The sequence below is a fragment of the Chenopodium quinoa genome, unplaced genomic scaffold (genome assembly GCF_001683475.1).
Source record: "Chenopodium quinoa cultivar QQ74 unplaced genomic scaffold, ASM168347v1, whole genome shotgun sequence".
Classification (NCBI taxonomy): domain Eukaryota; kingdom Viridiplantae; phylum Streptophyta; class Magnoliopsida; order Caryophyllales; family Amaranthaceae; genus Chenopodium; species Chenopodium quinoa.
In genome coordinates, this window is record NW_018744143.1 from 2,695,736 (window position 1) to 2,713,915 (window position 18,180).

At 38.8% G+C, this 18,180-nt stretch overlaps 1 protein-coding gene across 1 annotated transcript in view; it reads left to right on the forward strand.

Moving 5' to 3' along the window:
- LOC110693272 (non-canonical poly(A) RNA polymerase PAPD5-like) overlaps positions 1-17,636 on the forward strand; it is a 35,989-nt gene extending 18,353 nt beyond the window's left edge. Inside the window, exons 9-13 of the mRNA XM_021870435.1 lie at positions 849-899; positions 2,696-2,793; positions 2,946-2,994; positions 3,193-3,237; positions 16,780-17,636. Coding sequence (XP_021726127.1) covers positions 849-899; positions 2,696-2,793; positions 2,946-2,994; positions 3,193-3,237; positions 16,780-17,220 — 684 coding nt within the window. The 3' untranslated portion in view covers positions 17,221-17,636. The remainder of the gene's footprint in view (positions 1-848; positions 900-2,695; positions 2,794-2,945; positions 2,995-3,192; positions 3,238-16,779) is intronic.
- Positions 17,637-18,180: the final 544 nt, after the last annotated feature.

The following is an 18,180-nucleotide window of genomic DNA, read 5'->3' on the forward strand; positions in this document are numbered from 1 at the left end:
AGCTTTCTCCCTCATTCTCCTCTTGATCACTCTTTCTAAAGTTTCATATTATCTCTGAAGAAATGAAGAACATCTTTAAATAAGAAAATATTCTATATTCTCTTGTCCCCACTCCCCCCCCCCCGGTATTGTAAAAAAAATACAAGAATGAAAGACGGAAAGAGAAGGCACTTTGTTCCTTCTGTTTGCTCATAGTTCCCTCCTCATTCTTAGTGTATACTATTGATCTGTTGAATAATTCATCAGATTTATCCTTTGAGGAGCAGGGGAGCGAATGAAAATTGATAGTTTAAACCTAATGTACTCTACATATCTGTTCATTTGATATTCGTTTTACCAACAAGATATTTATTATATTGGTTTTAATATTTACTTTTTCATTATTTATTTCAAAATGAGGCATCTTCAGGAATAGCTCACCAAATTCGTTCTTAATTTCTGCTCACTGGATCACTAAAATGAATTATTTCTCATATATGTGATATGATTATTAAGTGTAAATAGAGAGATTGCCATCTTATGCTTGGGAATCTGTTTTGTGTCATGAAACCTGTAGCACAGTATGAGGGAATGCCGTGAAAGTTTCAGTGTTATTGCTCTTTTATGGCTCATGACTCCAAAGAAGAAATTTAGCTTGTTTATTCTACTACCTCCGTTTCATATTATTTGTAATGATTAGACAGTTTCTACTCACACTTTATGTCAAATAGTTTCAAATAATATGAAACAGAGGTAGTAATTTCTGTAAGACTATCTTTCTTCTTTGTACTTATTAGCCAATTATAAGTTAGCGCCTTTTTTACTGAACCTGCAATATTGACTTTGTAACCTCTTTTAATTGTATACAGAGTGTGAATGACTGCCAAAGGTCTCCAGAGCAGAACTTGGGAATATTATTGGTATGTTACGATGATAAAAAATTTAAATTTTCTCTCTCTTCATTGTTTACAGGGAATGGGAGTCACTGGATTTCCGTATCTATCATTTACCTTATTACGGTTTATTTTTCTTACAGTCTTTTCTTTTTAATAAACTAAAATTTACTAGCAATTGCTACAAGTCTGAAATGATGAGGACCATGTGTTTTTCTCTGAACATTGAGACACATGGTATTGATGGTAATTTTTTGAGGCCGCTTCGTGCAAGTTCCTTTCTTTAATCATTTTGAAGTTTGTCAAAGCGATTTTCTTCTGTAGTGAGGTTGTCCTATTTTCCTAACTGGCATTGACATTCTATTTGACCATTAAAGATTGAATCATGACGGTTATTATGAAACGGATGTAAAAGGAAAGTGTTGCAATTATTATGAAACGGAGGGAGTATTATTTTTGTAAGGTGAAGAGATTAGGGCCTAAGTAGCATTTTGTCTCCAGTTTTTCAATAAGACAACCGATCATTTTATACTTTTTATTAAACACAACCCTGCCCCGGGGGGGGGGGGGGGTGGGGGGATTTGCTGTTGCACAGTTTTTAAGGAGAGGAGAGATGATTAAGGGCAGCTGTAAAATAGTAATACAGTTTTTCAAGTTTTTTTCACCTTTATTTGTCTCCATTTTCCTTACTTTCCATGAAAGCAGAATTATCTCTGCACTCAATTAAATAGGAGGAAGAAAGTGGGGGGTTGATCTCAGTTAGACGAGAGATTTGATTGTACCTAAATACTCAATTATTGCTTTGAAGTTTCAACCCAAGACCAACAGTTACTGATTCAAATTGTTCTGACAAGAAAATCAAGGAATTGGTTGGAGTTGGCTGATGACTTGACAAAAAATTTGCATTTATTTTAGTCTTTAAATGTGCATTTCGAGCTCAAAGCTATATGTTCTGGTGAGTCTTCAAGTAGACGGTAATTTAGGGAAATTTCGGCTTATTGTTTAGAGATGTAGGTAGTGTAGGATAGAGAATATGGACTTGTTGAAATTGTCAGTTTTCAACTTTGGAGTTGTTCAATTTGAGGATTGAAAGCCTTTTGATGTGTTGTCTTTGGTGTGTTCCACTGATTTTCCATAAAAAAAATACTATTTGAAGCATAGCTTTTTGAAATTATAGACCTCTGTTTTTAGTCAGATATGTTGATTAAAGAAGGGAGGAGAAGTAAAGGGATTCATATAGGATTGAAATGAAATTATGAACTTTATGCTTTTCAAAGGCTTATTTAGAGTAGAGGGGAGAGGGGAGAGGAGAGATGGATGGTGGTGCTGGATATAGGTTTTTACATGTAGTATTGTAAATGGACAAATCAATCAGAATAATTTATACATGTAGTAGCTAACCCTTGTCTAATCTTAGTAATCAAATTATTTTGATAAAGCCGCATGTTTACCCACTCTAATCAAATCCTAAAAAGCGTGCTAAGGAAGTTTGCATTTAAAAAAAGTGGAGGAAGTAATTCATTTATTTTTTGCAAATAGGTTAAGTGTGAAAAGGTAATACTATACTCATTGTAGCTTATATCTATTGGAAAATATGCATGGTTTGTTTATTGGGGAATACTGATTAGAGGTATTTTTTGTACAATATCTTAACTTTGGGATAGCATTGTGAATTAAGATTGAATTTTCTCTCTTTTTTGTTAATTTGTTTTTTTCCCTAATAAATTTTAAAGGACATTGAAGCATGTGTGAGTCTTAGCTATTACTGTTAATTTGCATGCCTTTCTACATATGTTATAAGCAGTTTTTTCTTTTGCAAACAGGTTAAATTTTTTGAGTTTTATGCTCATAGATTAAACACTTGGGATGTTGGTGTGTCCTGCAATGGAACAGGAACCTTTTATTTAAAGAGTCGCAAGGGGTATGTTTCTTTCTTTGCTTGAAACTCTCGTCTTTTTGAAGAATCATGTTTTGCTATGTAGTTTTGGCCATTTGACAGATTGATGGCTTAAATTTTCATGATGATGGTTTCCCATACTTTACACAACATGTCATTCTCTGTTTGCATTCCAGGTTCCAAACTAAGGGACGCCCATTTCTTATATCAATAGAAGATCCGCAGGTCAAATTTACGCTTATTTATCTCAAATTTACTTCTGCTGTTCTTCATATTTATTTTTTTTGGTGCTTGCGACACTTGAGAAATTTGCTTTTTCGCATTATACTCTGAGGTTAAAAATGGTTTGCTAGCTCTCTTAGTTTCCTTAGAAAGTTGAATTTTCCTTTTACTCAGCAGACACTATCTTTTGTTTGTATGCAGACACCTGGAAATGACATAGGGAAGAACTCTTTTAACTACTTTCAGGTATATTCTTTTCCTGGACAACTCTGTTCTTCTCTCCGTTCACATTTTGAAATAGTCAGATTTGTTTAATCTGCTGGTAGTTTGTGATCATTGAATTCTCTGCAGTGAAAGTTTTATAAGAATAAGGATTCATTGTCTGCATGCAAATTCCTTTTCTAATCTTGCATTATTGTACATGCCATGAGAGGATCTCGGTAATTATAACAAATTGAGGTAGGGTCCTGTAGGCACCATTACGTTAAGTGCTTTGTAGAGAAAGGAAATTAATCATGACTTTGTGACTTTATTTTGGGTTTGTTTTGTCTTCATATCTCCCCTTAGTCACCTTCGTCTCTGTATCTTCCTGCTCCTTTTGAATGGAGAACTTACTGGTTTTTTTTGGCTTTGTATTATAATGATTTAATTAAAATTTTAAGGCAATGGAGTAAAAATATGTTGACGAGAGCCTGTCTTTTATTGAATGGGATAAGCACATCCAGCTCCCTAATCTATCCAAGATGGTAACCCTTGAGTTTTCCTATGCAGCCTTTTTTTCAACTTTTTCCTCCCTTCAACCCTTTATTCCTTTTCTTAGAAGATTTTATTTTAGTGCCAATTATTTTAATACTTGTCATTTTGCTCTACTTGCATAGTATGCGGTCTCTAATGCACATCTTTGGACATCAATATCTTTAATTGCACACTAGTGACATTATAAAAAATAATATTTTAAAGATGCACATTAAATAAATCTAATGAAATCATACATGATATGAGTAACATTTTTTTCTTGTATGCAAATCATAAATTATAGTCAAACTTATTTACTTTGACCGCATGAATATCAATTGTAAGAACCAAAATTGGCATTACAGTTATCATATCTTTGGAGACTTCCACCTCCGGATATATTTTATTTTAGAATTTTTCATGCCCAACTCTCAGATCCATACCCAAGTTGGATACTTGTTTTAGTCCAAGCATTATAGGTGGTGAGAGAGTGTTATCATTAGCTCTTGATTTCCAAAATTCCGAGCAAATGACTTTCGATCATCTAACTTTTGGCTCATTTTTCATGGGTATTGAATTATGCTCCTTCCATATTTTCTGTTCTGTTTTAATGTTTGATTGCCAGCTTAAGGGAAATTATTTGGTGGCTAAGACGGATGCTACTTTTTGGGAACTTTTGAGATCCTTGTACTACCTCCGCTTCATATTATGTGCAACAAAGGCCTTTGCATGGACTCTAGGCAAAATATGTTTGTGAGTGTTTAATGGAGAGAGAAAGATAGAAATGCATGTGATGAGGAGAGAGATGGAGAGAAATGACAACTTAAAAGGAAAGAAAACATTTGTTGCACAGTGTGTAACATCCATTTTTAGCAAATGTTGCACATAATATGAAGTAGAGGTTGTATATGATATAGTTACATGCATTAACTCTCTAATAATATCTTCTCAAGAGTGAGACAAAGAACCCATTAGATGCTATTCGAGGGCATATTCTCCTGTGATGTCTTTACATAGAAATTAAGAGCTTAACCGTTCTAGTGGTTTTTTTTCCAAGCTTATAACAAATTTGCAACCATTTAAAGTGTCTTAACTTTGCTGAAAGATAGGAATGCAAACTGAAGAAAATTTAATTGTTAATTTGGTTTAATTGTTTTTAGAAGTTTTAGAATTGAACAATGGCCATACAAACTGTAAGTGGGACAGGTAAAATATGAAATTGTAACCAAAGAAGCCAGATTAAGCATTATTGCACTAGTACAAAATGTTAATTTAGAAGCGGTTCAAACCCCATAATTGGAAGCGGTTTTGAACCGGTTCGGTTTGGGGGGCTTGCCATTGTCAGTTAGAATTGGAAGCGGTTCAAACCGCTTCAAAAAGTGGAGAATTAGAAGCGGTTTGGCGCCAAACCGCTTCCAATTCCCATTTTTTAAAAACAAAAAAATCTACAATTGGAAGCGGTTTTGGCGCCAAACCGCTTCCAATTCCCATTTTTTAAAAAAAAAAATTCAACAATTTGAAGCGGTTTTGGCGCCAAACCGCTTCCAATTGTAGTTTTTTTTATTTTTTATTTTTTATAATTTATTACTAATAATATTAATATAATAATTTTATTAGTGACCTTTCACAATAATTTCAGTATTTGTAATTAATAATAAAATAATATTATTAATCGATACAAATTTATTATTAATAATTAATAATAAAATTAATATTATTAATTAATAATAATATTAATATTAGTTACAAAATAAAACAATAATATATATAACACGAAATAATTATATATATAAAAGGTAACATCATTTAATATATTTAATGAACAACAATATTTAATTACACCAAAATATATTAAGATTACAATTAGAAATACTACGTACATACTAATGCGTACTTAATTAAAATAATGTTGACAATAATAAGTAATTAATAAAGTCAAGCTAACAAACCAAAAATATAACCATTACGGCAATTCTACATGGCATCGAATGTGTTGGAAAAAGCCCACATGTCGCAAACTTCATTGATCGAGTTCATTCCTTGTTAACGGGCCTTCCCTTTGAACCTTGCAAAACTTTAGAGAAAAAAAAAATAAGAAAAAACCAAAATTGTCATGAGTATCAAAACATCGAAATGCACCAATATCACAGAAATTCACCGAAAATCACGAAAATGGCCGAAATGCACAAAAATCACATGCATCACGTGCGTGTGCAGGCTGCTGGGCAGGTCCCTGCCTGGCTGGGCTTCCTGCCTGGCTGGGCAGTGCCTGCCTGGCTGGGCTGCCTGCCTGGCTGGGCAGGTCCCTGCCTGGCTGGGCTGCCTGCCTGGCTGGGCAGGTGCCTGCCTGGCTGGGCTGCCTGCCTGGCTGGGCTGGTCCCTGCCTGGCTGGGCTGCCTGCCTGGCTGGGCAGGTGCCTGCCTGGCTGGGCTGCCTGCCTGGCTGGGCAGGTGCCTGCCTGGCTTGGCTGCCTGCCTGGCTGGGCTGTGCACCTGCCTGGCTGGGTGAGCTACTAACTTACCCAAATTCTTTGTTTTCTTTGTAAACTAACATGTACTAATTCTAACATACCATATTTAGTATATTTAACATGTTTATAGGTTGACATAGCTTAAAAGTATTCATTTTCATGCAAATACAACGTTATAGGAGCATAAGTAGGAGAAAATGGCATAAGTTAGCATCTTACTTACCCAAATTCTTTGATTTCTTTATAAACTAATATCCAACTACTCTAACATACCATATTTAGTATATTTAACATGTTTATAGGTTGAAATAGCGTAAAAGTATTCATTTTCATGCAAATACAACGTTATAGGAGCATAAGTAGGAGAAAATGGCATAAGTTAGCTTCTTACTTACCCAAATTCTTTGATTTCTTTAAAAACTAATATCCAACTACTGTAACATACCATATTTAGTATATTTAACATGTTTATAGGTTGAAATTTCTTAAAAGTATTAATTTTCATGCAAATACGAGGTAATAGGAGCGTAAGTAGGTGAAAATTTCTCAAATGAGCTTCTTACTTACCCAAATATAACCATTATAACCATTACACCGATTCTACCTAGATGCCAACAAACGTGACGAAAAAAGCCCACATGTCGCGAACTTCATTGATTTCCTTGCTTGACAACGGACCTACTCTTTCAACCTTGCAAAACTAAAGATGACAAAAAAAATCAACCACTGTCATCAGTATGTAGCACCCCCCCATGTGTTACGCTTGTTTTATGTTCGGTACAATAATGGAAGCAAGGTACAGATTGAATACAGTAAAAGCATACCTCATCTACTTGTGCTTCCGAGCAATTGTTGACTATGTCAAGCATAAACCTCATCACGTATAGGGCACAATCAAGTCCGTTGTTTTGTTGCGCACACTGACATGCCACAAAGGTACTGTTATCATGCGTTGCCATTACCGAAGCCAAGTATATTAAACAAATCACTAACTCAAGGCATTACCTTTGCATATTTCCACTTAGGACCCTCAACAGAACGACAGTTTAACTTCTTCATAACACTTTAGGAAAATAAGTTCTAAGTTAGAAACATAAATTCTCAGTGATTAAGTTTAGGGCAATCAACAAAGGGAAGCAATATGTACCTATTCAGTAGGTTCTTCACTAGCAACCTCCGTGGTGGAGTCTGTCGAATAGAATCAAAGTGGTAGATTGTGTTACTGGATACGCAAATCACCAAAAGGGTCCAATGAGAACTGCAGGTATTTACATAAACGTGAACATATTATACGCCTCAGCTAACTGCAATTTCAGAATTTGGAAAAAAGGAAAAAACTAAATTATGACATTTTGTGACGTACTCCTCAAAACAAGGGGCTAATATGAACTTATCTCCACCACGAGTTGATTCCTTCATACTCCTTTCTAGGTAATCTTCCACTTCACGAGGGTTGCTTAAGCATTTGGTAATGGAGGTTTGCTCGGGGCATAACCACCCAATTGCAGCCTCGGAGTTGCATCCACTAACAAGGTGATCTCGTAGTGCCCTTCACGACAGTAATGTAGGGATTACTTATTAATTACATTGTTTATATTCGAAAATGCAAAGCTAGGGTGATTATGATTAGTGGAAGTGAATTACTTCATGAAAGCTTGAATGATGGAAATGTTAAGCATGGCACCCGATAGAAATTCCTTCACATCCTCTTTTGTAATTGGTGCGATCCCATCGTCATCATAGTGGAACATTGCCTTAGGTAAAGTCACTTCAATAGATCTACCCCTAGGCAACTCGCTCACACGGTTGTGAAGAAAAGTACATGCTTTGGACAACGAGTTCAGTATGTCAGCTTCTACTAGTGGAGTACAACTCGCAGTCGAACCTCTCGAACTCTTCGTCAACCCTTGTCCTTGTCCTTGTTGGACATTCTTAGATTTTGGCTTCTCCACCTTCTTCATTTTGGATGACTGATTTTCATTTGTAACACAAAAGCACATGGTTAAATTACAAGCTGTTTGGGACATGTTTTAAAAACCAATAATGTTGTGTACACTTACCCCTCCTATCAACCTCACTCGATCACGTGGCCATTGCACAAAGCTACCTTTCGCATCAAGTAGCGTGATGAAGTCATATTCCTCTCTAGGCACCGGTAGTGGCAAGTCCTCAAACCCAGGTACTATGGAATTGATGCCGACGGAGATGTAGTGGGTATTAGTAGTAGACTTGAAATGGACCTTGTCAAACGGTTGTGCGCTACCATACCCCACCAACTCACCATCCATGTTTTTCTCGGGGTGAAGGAGCTCACATGGCGTCTCTTCCTACACATTTTATTAGGACAAGTTATAACCTAATTAACCAGCGTCATGCTAATACAAGGACATATTAGTGAGACTTGGAAATTACCTGAACATCTGGAAAAGGATCAAGTTTTTGGTTTGCAATCCCTCTTGAATCTGCATGCGTCGGACTAGGATTCTGCAAAAGTTCAAAACAGTCATGCTAAGGCCTCGTTTGATGATATGGAGGCCATTGAACTCAATTGTAAAACAATTACCTCGCTGCCAACAAGTGGATCGTCCATGGCATCCTTGGGTTGACTACATGAGTCAACTGGGGTTACAGGGGCATAGACAAGGTTGGCAAGTTCATATGCTTCAAAATAGCATTGAATTGACTTTGCAACTGTTCTTGCACCTCTTTGCGAATCTCCGCCTTTATTGATTCTTTTTCCTTGGCATCCATTCGGATGGGCGAATTAACACTTGATCTAGATCTTCCTGATCTAGTGTAATCTGAACCCATAACCTTTTCCCACCCATGTTGCTTGCCACCCGCTCCAATTACTCGCCAGGGTGGTATGGTTTTCCCAAAGCTTGGAGTGAGCTTGCCTTCAACTACTTCTGACGTATGCTCGAGCTGCAATAACACCAAAAAAAATGATCATTCTAAGTTAGACGTAGTCGTTATCGAAATATTAGATAATGATAACGGTGAAATATTATCATAAATGTCATAGATTAGGGTGCTTACAAGTGCATCTGCTATAGTTTTGGTATCCGGGTGCATGACGTACTTCCCGGTGTCCTTGTCGATCCCATGCATAGCACAACACCAGTCATTGGCACGACTAACCAAAGATGTCACCGTGGAGGGAATCAGTGTATCAGGTGAAGATATTTTGGATGTGGGGTACAAACCCTCTTTGATCCACTTTTCTCGACTTTCCGCAAATGTCTTACAACCCATATGATGGTAATACATTTTCTTCTCAGCATTGCGCGTAGCTTGTTGACTTCTTTCCTACACATTAGCAATTGTTCGCATCATTATATGAAGTGAGCAAATTTTTCAAACTGTAATTTATATAAGATTACATACAAGTGCAGTAGTAGTTGTTGATTTCGCTACGAACTTCTCCTAGTCCTCCTTCGTTATTTGTGGATATGCATCCCACGGTTTCTTCTCAACTTCATCCTCTCCTGCATTACCCATCGAAGTTTTCTTGGGTTTATGCCTTTGCTTCTTATGGATCCATCTTGTTCTTAACAAACTTTTGAAGTTTTTGAATCTCTCTTGTACAAAACCTTCAACCGATCTCCTCTTGTCTGGGTCATCGGGAATATTGAACACACTCTGTAAGAATTGCAAACTTCCATGTCAGTAAAGTGAAAAAAAAAATTGACGAAAAAATGGAGAAACGAAAAAAAAGGGACCTGCCTAGCCAGGCACCTGCCCAGCGAGGCAGGGACCTGCCCAGCCAGGCAGGCAGCCCAGCCAGGCAGGCAGCCCAGCCAGGCAGGCACTGCCCAGCCAGGCAGGCAGCCCAGCCAGGCACCTGCCCAGCCAGGCAGCCCAGCCAGGCTGGGCACTGCTCAGGCAGGGACCTGCCCAGCCAGGCAGGCACCTGCCCAGCCAGGCAGGCACCTGCCCAGCCAGGCAGGCACAGCCCAGCCAGGCACAGCCCAGCCAGGCACTGCCCAGCCAGGCAGGCAGCCCAGCCAGGCAGGGACCTGCCCAGCCAGGCAGGCAGCCCAGCCAGGCAGGGACCTGCCCAGCCAGGCAGGCAGCCCAGCCAGGCAGGCACTGCCCAGCCAGGCAGGCAGCTCAGCCAGGCCTGTCATGCTGCACCAACAACGAGGCAGGCTCGAAGTTTGGTTTTTAGGCACGATTTTTTGTTTTTTGAACTCGAAGTTTGGTTTTAAGGCACGAATTTTTGTTTTTAGGCTCGAAGTTCGGTTTTTACGCACGAATGCATACATTTTGACTTGAATTTTCATGAACAAAACTGAAATAATAAACACTTACAATTGTATCATCCCAAAACATTTGAAGCAACCCTTTTGGAATCTCTGGCCAGTCAAGTGTGATCGGTATTTTACGAGTTAGGATGCCAATGTGTGGAATATTTGCTGCGCCATTGCCCAGTAGGTTGACCCAACTCGTCAAACTCTAGAACCATCTGTTCCCCGAGCTTCTTAAATGCTTTTGTTGGACCCCTAACCTTTCTCTTTCCCGATGGCTTTTGTGTACTGCTGGTTTTCAGTTGACGTTGCTTCTCCATTTGGCCGTTTGAATCTTGTACAAACTCGGAGACAATATCATAAGCGTCAAACCTGCGCTGCAACTCATCATGAGCTTGGTCTTCTGGTTCGCCCAAATCTTGCTCCTTATTCACATCATACAACTCGTCACTGAGAACTACCATGGTCTTCATCATCCATAACCTCTGCGTGGTGAATGTGTTCATCACGACCCATTTTATGTACACACCTACCACCACAAGCAACGCAAATAATTAGTACCCAAAACATGTTTACAAGCTGAAAATACTAATACAAGAACGAATTGAACAAAATATGTACAGAATGGCAACCGGAGCTTCTACCATTCCCAACTTCGTTATTTTCATACCTATCACACAACTATCCTTGTAACAACTCACATTAGGTATACTAATAAGTGTTTAAAATATGAAAATGCGATAAATGAAATGATTCCATGCTAATACAACAACGAAATGAACAAAATATGTACAAAATGGCAAAAAAGGGCTTCTACCTAGTCCCAACTTCGTTAGTTTCATTCCTAGTTCACATCTAATCCTTCTAACAACTCACATTAGGTATACAAAACATGTTTACTAGTTGAAAATGCGATAAAGGTAATGATTTCATGCTAATACAAGAACGTAGGTAGAAAAATATGTACAAAATGGCAAAAAAGAAGATTGACATTACGATGCAAAAACAAATGTACCTCATTCGAGTATTCCCTCATTGTGGTCTGCTCGAATATAATTTGCATCCTTGTCTACATCATTTGATACGTCAACTCTAGGGGCAGTGAAAGGGGGCGAATCATCAAACGCATCATATTCGTCCTCGTCTTCGACATCTCCAACCCCTAAGATTCTTCTCTTGCTAGCAAGGACGATGGACCATTTAGGATCGGCTGGGTCGGTGACATAGAACACTTCCTTAGCTTGAGATGCAAGGATGAATGGTTCCAAACTATCCCGTAGGTGGCCAAGGTCTACAAGAGTGAAGTCATCGTGTCTGATGTTGCGCCTAATATTATCGACCCATTTACATTTAAATAGACCTACCTTGAACTCACGATAATCTAGTTCCCATATTTCCTGAATTCGTCTGTAGTAGGATAATTGTGCGTCAACTGGTGATGTATCCTTCGTACTGACAAACTCTATTGATGAAGCCACAAGCGTGACACCACTATTTTGAGTCGATGAGGATTTCTGATCACGATGCCCAGTCCAGAATGTATACCCATTAATGTCACATCCCTCAAAAGAATAAACATCTTCCTTTGGACCATAAGCTAGCCACTTTATAGTATCAGAGACACTCTCATCCAATTGACGCATGACTCGATCATGGAACCATGTCACAAACATCTTATTATGCAACTGCATTAGTGCCCTTTCCCCTTTTGATTGAAATTCCGCACGCAAACTATCCATGTGCTCTTCTAAATATGGGTGAACCTCCGCAACATGATGAAGCACAAATAAGTGAGCTTGCAAGAACTGATCATGAGTAGGTGAAATCCGTTTCGACCCGAGTGTGCCATGACCATCAAGTCTCCCTTCATGTCGGGAAGTGGGAAGCCCAATTGGTTCGGCAACGGCAACATACTCCGCCACGAAATTACCAATCTCCTCCGCCACAATCCCTTGAATCATACTACCTTCTGGATGGGCTGGATTCCTAACTTTATGTTGTAATGTGCCCATGTGTCTTTCAAAAGGATATTACCACCTCATAAAGACTGGACCGCACATCTTGATCTCACGAACCAAATGAAGGACCAAATGCACCATGATGTCAAAAAATGATGGTGGAAAATACATCTCAAATTTGCACAATGTTACAACTACATTCGCCTGGAGAGCATTAAGTGTAAAAGGATCGAGCACTTTGCTGCATATAGTGTTGAAAAACGAACAAAGGCTCGTAATAGCTTCTCTCACGTGCTTTGGTAAAATACCACGAATGGCAATCGGTAGGAATACTTGCATCATCATGTTACAATCATGAGATTTCATACTAGTCAACTTCAATTCCCCATTCAAGGAAACGAATCTTTTCATGTTTGACGAGAAACCAGAGGGAACCTTAATGTCATACAAACAAGCACAGAACTTCCGTTTTTCGTCCTTTGACAATGTGTAGCAAGCTGGAGGTAAATACACCTTTTCATCTTTCTTCTTTGATACACCGATGCCCTTTCCTTTACGCTCCCCCTTACGTTTACTGCCACCATCTTCCCTTACCTTTTCCATTACCATTGCCTTCCCTTCCTTTGGCTGCACCCACAATTCCGGACGAACACCCCACGCTTCCAAATCTAATCGGGCGCTCTTCCCATCCTTTGTCTTGCCATGAATACCCATTATTGTCCCAACAACTGCATCACAAACATTCTTCTCTATATGCATCACATCGAGACAATGTCTAATATCATGTTCTTTCCAGTACTTAAGCTTCCAAAAGATCGATTCCTTTTTAAATAAGGCATGTGGGTCTAAAGGTTTCGAAGTTTTACCAAAAACAGTTGGTATACCCTTCACTCGACCATACACCTCATGTCCACTCAATGGCCTAGGCGCAACCCCTTCTTCAACTTTCCCATTGAAGGCCTTTTTCTGCCTACGATATGGGTGATCGCGCCGAAGCAATCGTCGGGTCCTCACGTACACATCTTTGCCGTAGTGTTCAAGGTACACGTTTGGTGTGTCATCGATCCAAACAGGACATGCTTTATGCCCTTTGTTCTTATACCCGGACAGGTTGCCATATGCGGGAAAATCATTAATGGTCCACATCAGGGCTGCACGCATTAGGAACATCTCGTTCTTATGGGCATCATAAACAGAAACTCCTTCGTCCCACATCTTTCTCAAATCATCAACAAGGGGCTCAAGGAAAACATCAATGTCATGTCCAGGTTGCCTTGGACCAGTTATTAAAAGAGACAACATTACGTATTTTCGTTTCATACACAACCACGGAGGCAAGTTGTAGATCACTAAAAGTACCGGCCATGTGCTATGTTGGGTACTCGGAGTGCCAAATGGATTCATACCATCGGTGCACAACCCAAGCCTCAAATTTCTCACTTCATCACCAAATGCCCTGAACTTCATATCGATGTTCTTCCAAGCCGGAGAGTCAGCCGGATGCTTCAGCAAACCGTTTTTCTTTCTTCCCTCTGTTCTTAGCATCTTTTGGTATTGAAAATAGACGCTTGAACCTTGGAATGATGGGAAGATACCATAACACTTTGGCAGGAGGTCCCTTCATACCAGCGTTGCAGCTCTTTCGCTTGTAACGCGACTGACCACAACGTGGACATTCCTCCAACTCTTCATATTCATTTCGATAAAGAACACGGTCATTAGGATATGCATGTATCTTCTTATACTCCAAACCAAATGGACACATGAGTTTCTTTGCATAATAGTACGACTTAGGAAGTTCATTCTCATCAGTCAACATGTCACATAACACAGTCAACAAAGAAGTAAAACTAGTGTCGCTCCAGTTATACTTTGACTTAATGTTAAAAAGTGTTAGCACGGCTGATAGTTTGGTGTATTTTTTTGACCCGGGATACAAAGGCTTTTTGGCAGCCTCTGATAACGACTCAAATACATCACATCGGTCACCAAATTCACCTTCAACATTATGCATCATCTCATCCAAGTGATCACCACCACCGTCCTCGATCTCATCCCCATCCTCATCTCCATCTCCACCACCATCACTACCATAATCATCTTCCACACGAATCTCGGCTTTGTTATTGTGAGTATCATTCCCAACAACATTCTCCCTATACGATCCCTGTTCACCGTGCCAAACCCACACATGATATTGAGGCCTAAACCCATGACATACCACATGATCTCTTATTGTATCAACACTGTCGACCATTGTCACATTATTACAGTTGACGGTCATTCACACCCGTTTTGATCTGATATTGTGAAGCACTCTCGCAAAACTCTTGGACCCCATTAAAGAAATTGAACGTATCACGTCTACCATACATCCAACCGCGATCCATCAACGTTTTCAATTGCCTTTACGCAAACCAACACATTTTAAATAATGTAAAATTGCAACATATAATCAAAGTACATCGTTTGTATTTATATCATTAATGCATATAGTGTAAAAATGAATGCTCCTAAAAAGGTCCTTATCACTCCAACCTAACCCATTCTTGAACGTCTAATCTCACTAGTGAATGTATGTCAACTTTCCAATTTTAAGGAAAATCCGGCAGCATTTCGCCCCAGTTCTCCAAGTACACAATGTAGGTAAATAATTACCTACATATGCACCCGGAGAACATGGAGACGAAATGCTAGGCCGAGATATTCCTTAAAATCGAAAAAGAGACATACATTTACTACCTAAGTGAGATTAAACGTCCAAGAACAGTCCCAACCGGGAACTATTCAAGTCTTCCTCCTAATGAGAAAGACTTGAACGGGTATCTAGGCAAATGATGATGCAAGCATTCAAAAATTTCCATTTGTTTGACATTTAACAAAACACAAGTTAATTCATACATACAATGCTAATTGGACTACCTACAAGCAAACTAAGCTCACTTACAATCCATATTCAATAATTCATCACTTTTTAGCTACTACTCAAATTCAAACAACTTATAACATTATACAATTAAGGTAAGAATTAACATTTTGTATACGAATAATTATTAAAATAATTAACATAAAATATGATTAACTAATATTGAAACCCTAAAATTTGGGAAATTGTTAAGAACATGTAAATAAGGTAGTAAGATTAAGTAAGCATGAACTCACCCTAATTTGCGAGGGACAAAGAGAAGGAATGCCTGTGGTGGTGGTGGTCCTCAAGCAACGTCGCAGCAGCAAAGGTCGTGGTGAGGCCGAGTGTGGTGGCTAGCAGCGTCAATAAGCAACAGCAGCAGCAAAGCGTCCACAAAGGAAATGCTTGCTGTGGTGGTGGTTGTCGCGGGGGTGGAGGCGGCGACAGTGCAGGGTGTGGAGTTCAACAATGACCTAAAACAACGCCAATGGTGGTGGGTGCAGCGGCTTTTGGCAGGTTGTTGCTAGTTGTTGTGGTGGGGTTAAGTGACGGTGGTTATATATGGTGGTTATGGTGGAGTGTAGGTGTGTGAGAGTGGAAGTTGAAGGGAAGCAATGGTGGAAGCGAAGAAATGGAGGGGAATTCAGAGCAAGGAATACGTTGAAATGGAGGGGAAAAATGGAGGTAATGCCGGGTTTTTTTTTTTTTTTTTGAAAAAGGGAAGCGGTTTGAACCGCTTCAAATTGGTTTTTGGAAGCGGTTCAACCTAAACCGCTTCCAATTCTTCCCTTTTTTTTTTTTTTAAATTTGGGCGGGTATTTGTAAGGAATTGGAAGCGGATTTGATAAACCGCTTCCAATTATTGGCTTCCATTTTGGTTTTTTCTACTAGTGTTGAGAGATTTATTTACATAGTATACTTCTATTATTCCTATGTTGGTTGTAATTAACTAGATTAATTTTGGTGAATCAACTGTTTCATGTACAATTGCACTCTTTTTTTGTTTTAGGATCGTAAAATTTATTTCTAGGACCATGTGTAGTTCTGTTTTGTTTATAACTTTGTTCTTACAGGTGCTCTAGAATCTAGATGCATATCTAATTTTTATTTGGAACTTTGATTGCTTGAACGTCTTTACTCTCTGATTCTAGTGCTCTTGCTGTTTCATAGTGAGCTGAATCTAGATGCATGTCTAGCGTTTATTTGGAACTTTGATTGCTTGAACGTTTTTACTCTTTGATTTTAGTGCTCTTGCTGTTTCATCGTGAGCTGAATCTAGATGCATGTCTAGTGTTTATTTGGAACTTTGATTGCTTGAACGTCTTTACTCTCTGATTCTAGTGCTCTTGCTGTTTCATCGGGAGCTGAGCTCTCAAACATAGTTTGTATCTTTTGTACTGGCGAATTGGTGAGTCATTGCTTATTACTCTGCTGCTAAATTCTCAACTGTTGTGTTTCCCTCTTCAGATAAGATCAGCATTCATGATGGCTTATGCGACACTTACAAATACCAAGACCATCATGAATTTGGGTCCTAATAAAAGTATACTTGGAACAATTATTAGACCAGACCCAGTTTTGCTGGAAAGAAAGGGAGGAATTAAAGGCGAGTTGACTTTCAACAATTTACTTCCAGGCGCTGGTGAGGCATTGGATTCACAGTATGATGAGAAGCAGGATATCTTATGTAATTGGCAATTTGACAATGATTATGAGGAAGAACCACTGCCTCGTGGTGGCAATGCCGAATGTAGTAGTCCCTCTTCCTCTGGTAAGAAGAGGAAGACTTCGAAATCAAAATCGTTTGTGAAGGTCAAAGAGAATGGAAGCACCGGTAAGAATGGTTACGAAGAAATTGGATCCAGAAAAGAGAGGAAGAGAGAAAAGAAACGATCCAAATTCTTATGATGTTGAGAATCCTATATCCATGGAATCACAAGTCATCCTGAGAAGCCTTGGAGGTTGGATAGATATGTTTGAGGTTAATGATGCCGCTACTAAGATATCACTGGCTTATCTTCCTCTGTTCCTCTCTGGACAGCTACTGCAGCCGATTATGTTAACAGATTTCCTGTAGTATCCAGTATTATTGGGCAGAAATCGTTCACAGGAATATGGGAATATGCCATATATATGGCATGTGCTGAATTTTGTTGTAATACCTAGTTTCATTTATATACATACTTACATAGGATTGGTAGAGGGATAGCCTGGTAGGCAGTTTTTGTTTTTTTCCGATGAGAAGTGAGTTGATACACAATGAAATGTAAAGTGATACCTTTTTCTTGTGGTTGTCAATATTTATTCGTTATTCATATTCTTAATCCCGAAGTGTTGTTCAGGGCTTGGAGTTTTTACCTGCGAAACAGTGATGGATTAAAATTAGTTTTGCAAGATGCATGCACCTCAATACAAAGTGCCATTCAGATGGAAGATGGTTTTTAACTTTCGAAAGTCTTAGGGAGCTATTAGCATTTACTTTCCCCTTAATCATTTGATACACTCCCAACCTAAAAATTGTATAATTTTTGCCTTTTTGGTTCTCTTTTGAAATGAATTTGTTACTCTTTAGTTCAAATTTAGACATTTCTTAGTCCACATGATTGAATAGGCAGTACATGGGATAAGGAAAATGAATCAAATAGGAAGAGTTGACTAGCGTCAAGGTAGCTCAATCGGCGAAAATGCTAATGTACAAGCTGAACAACAGTGTCACCATGTAAAAATCTTCCCTTCTCTGTTTCAAATAACCATATTAAGAATTTTAGAAGAGCCAGCACCATAAGTCTAGAGGAAGGTAAATGGAACCTTATTCCACAACTAGGATAAGTCTCGTGCCATGCACGTTCATAATTACGGTTTATAACA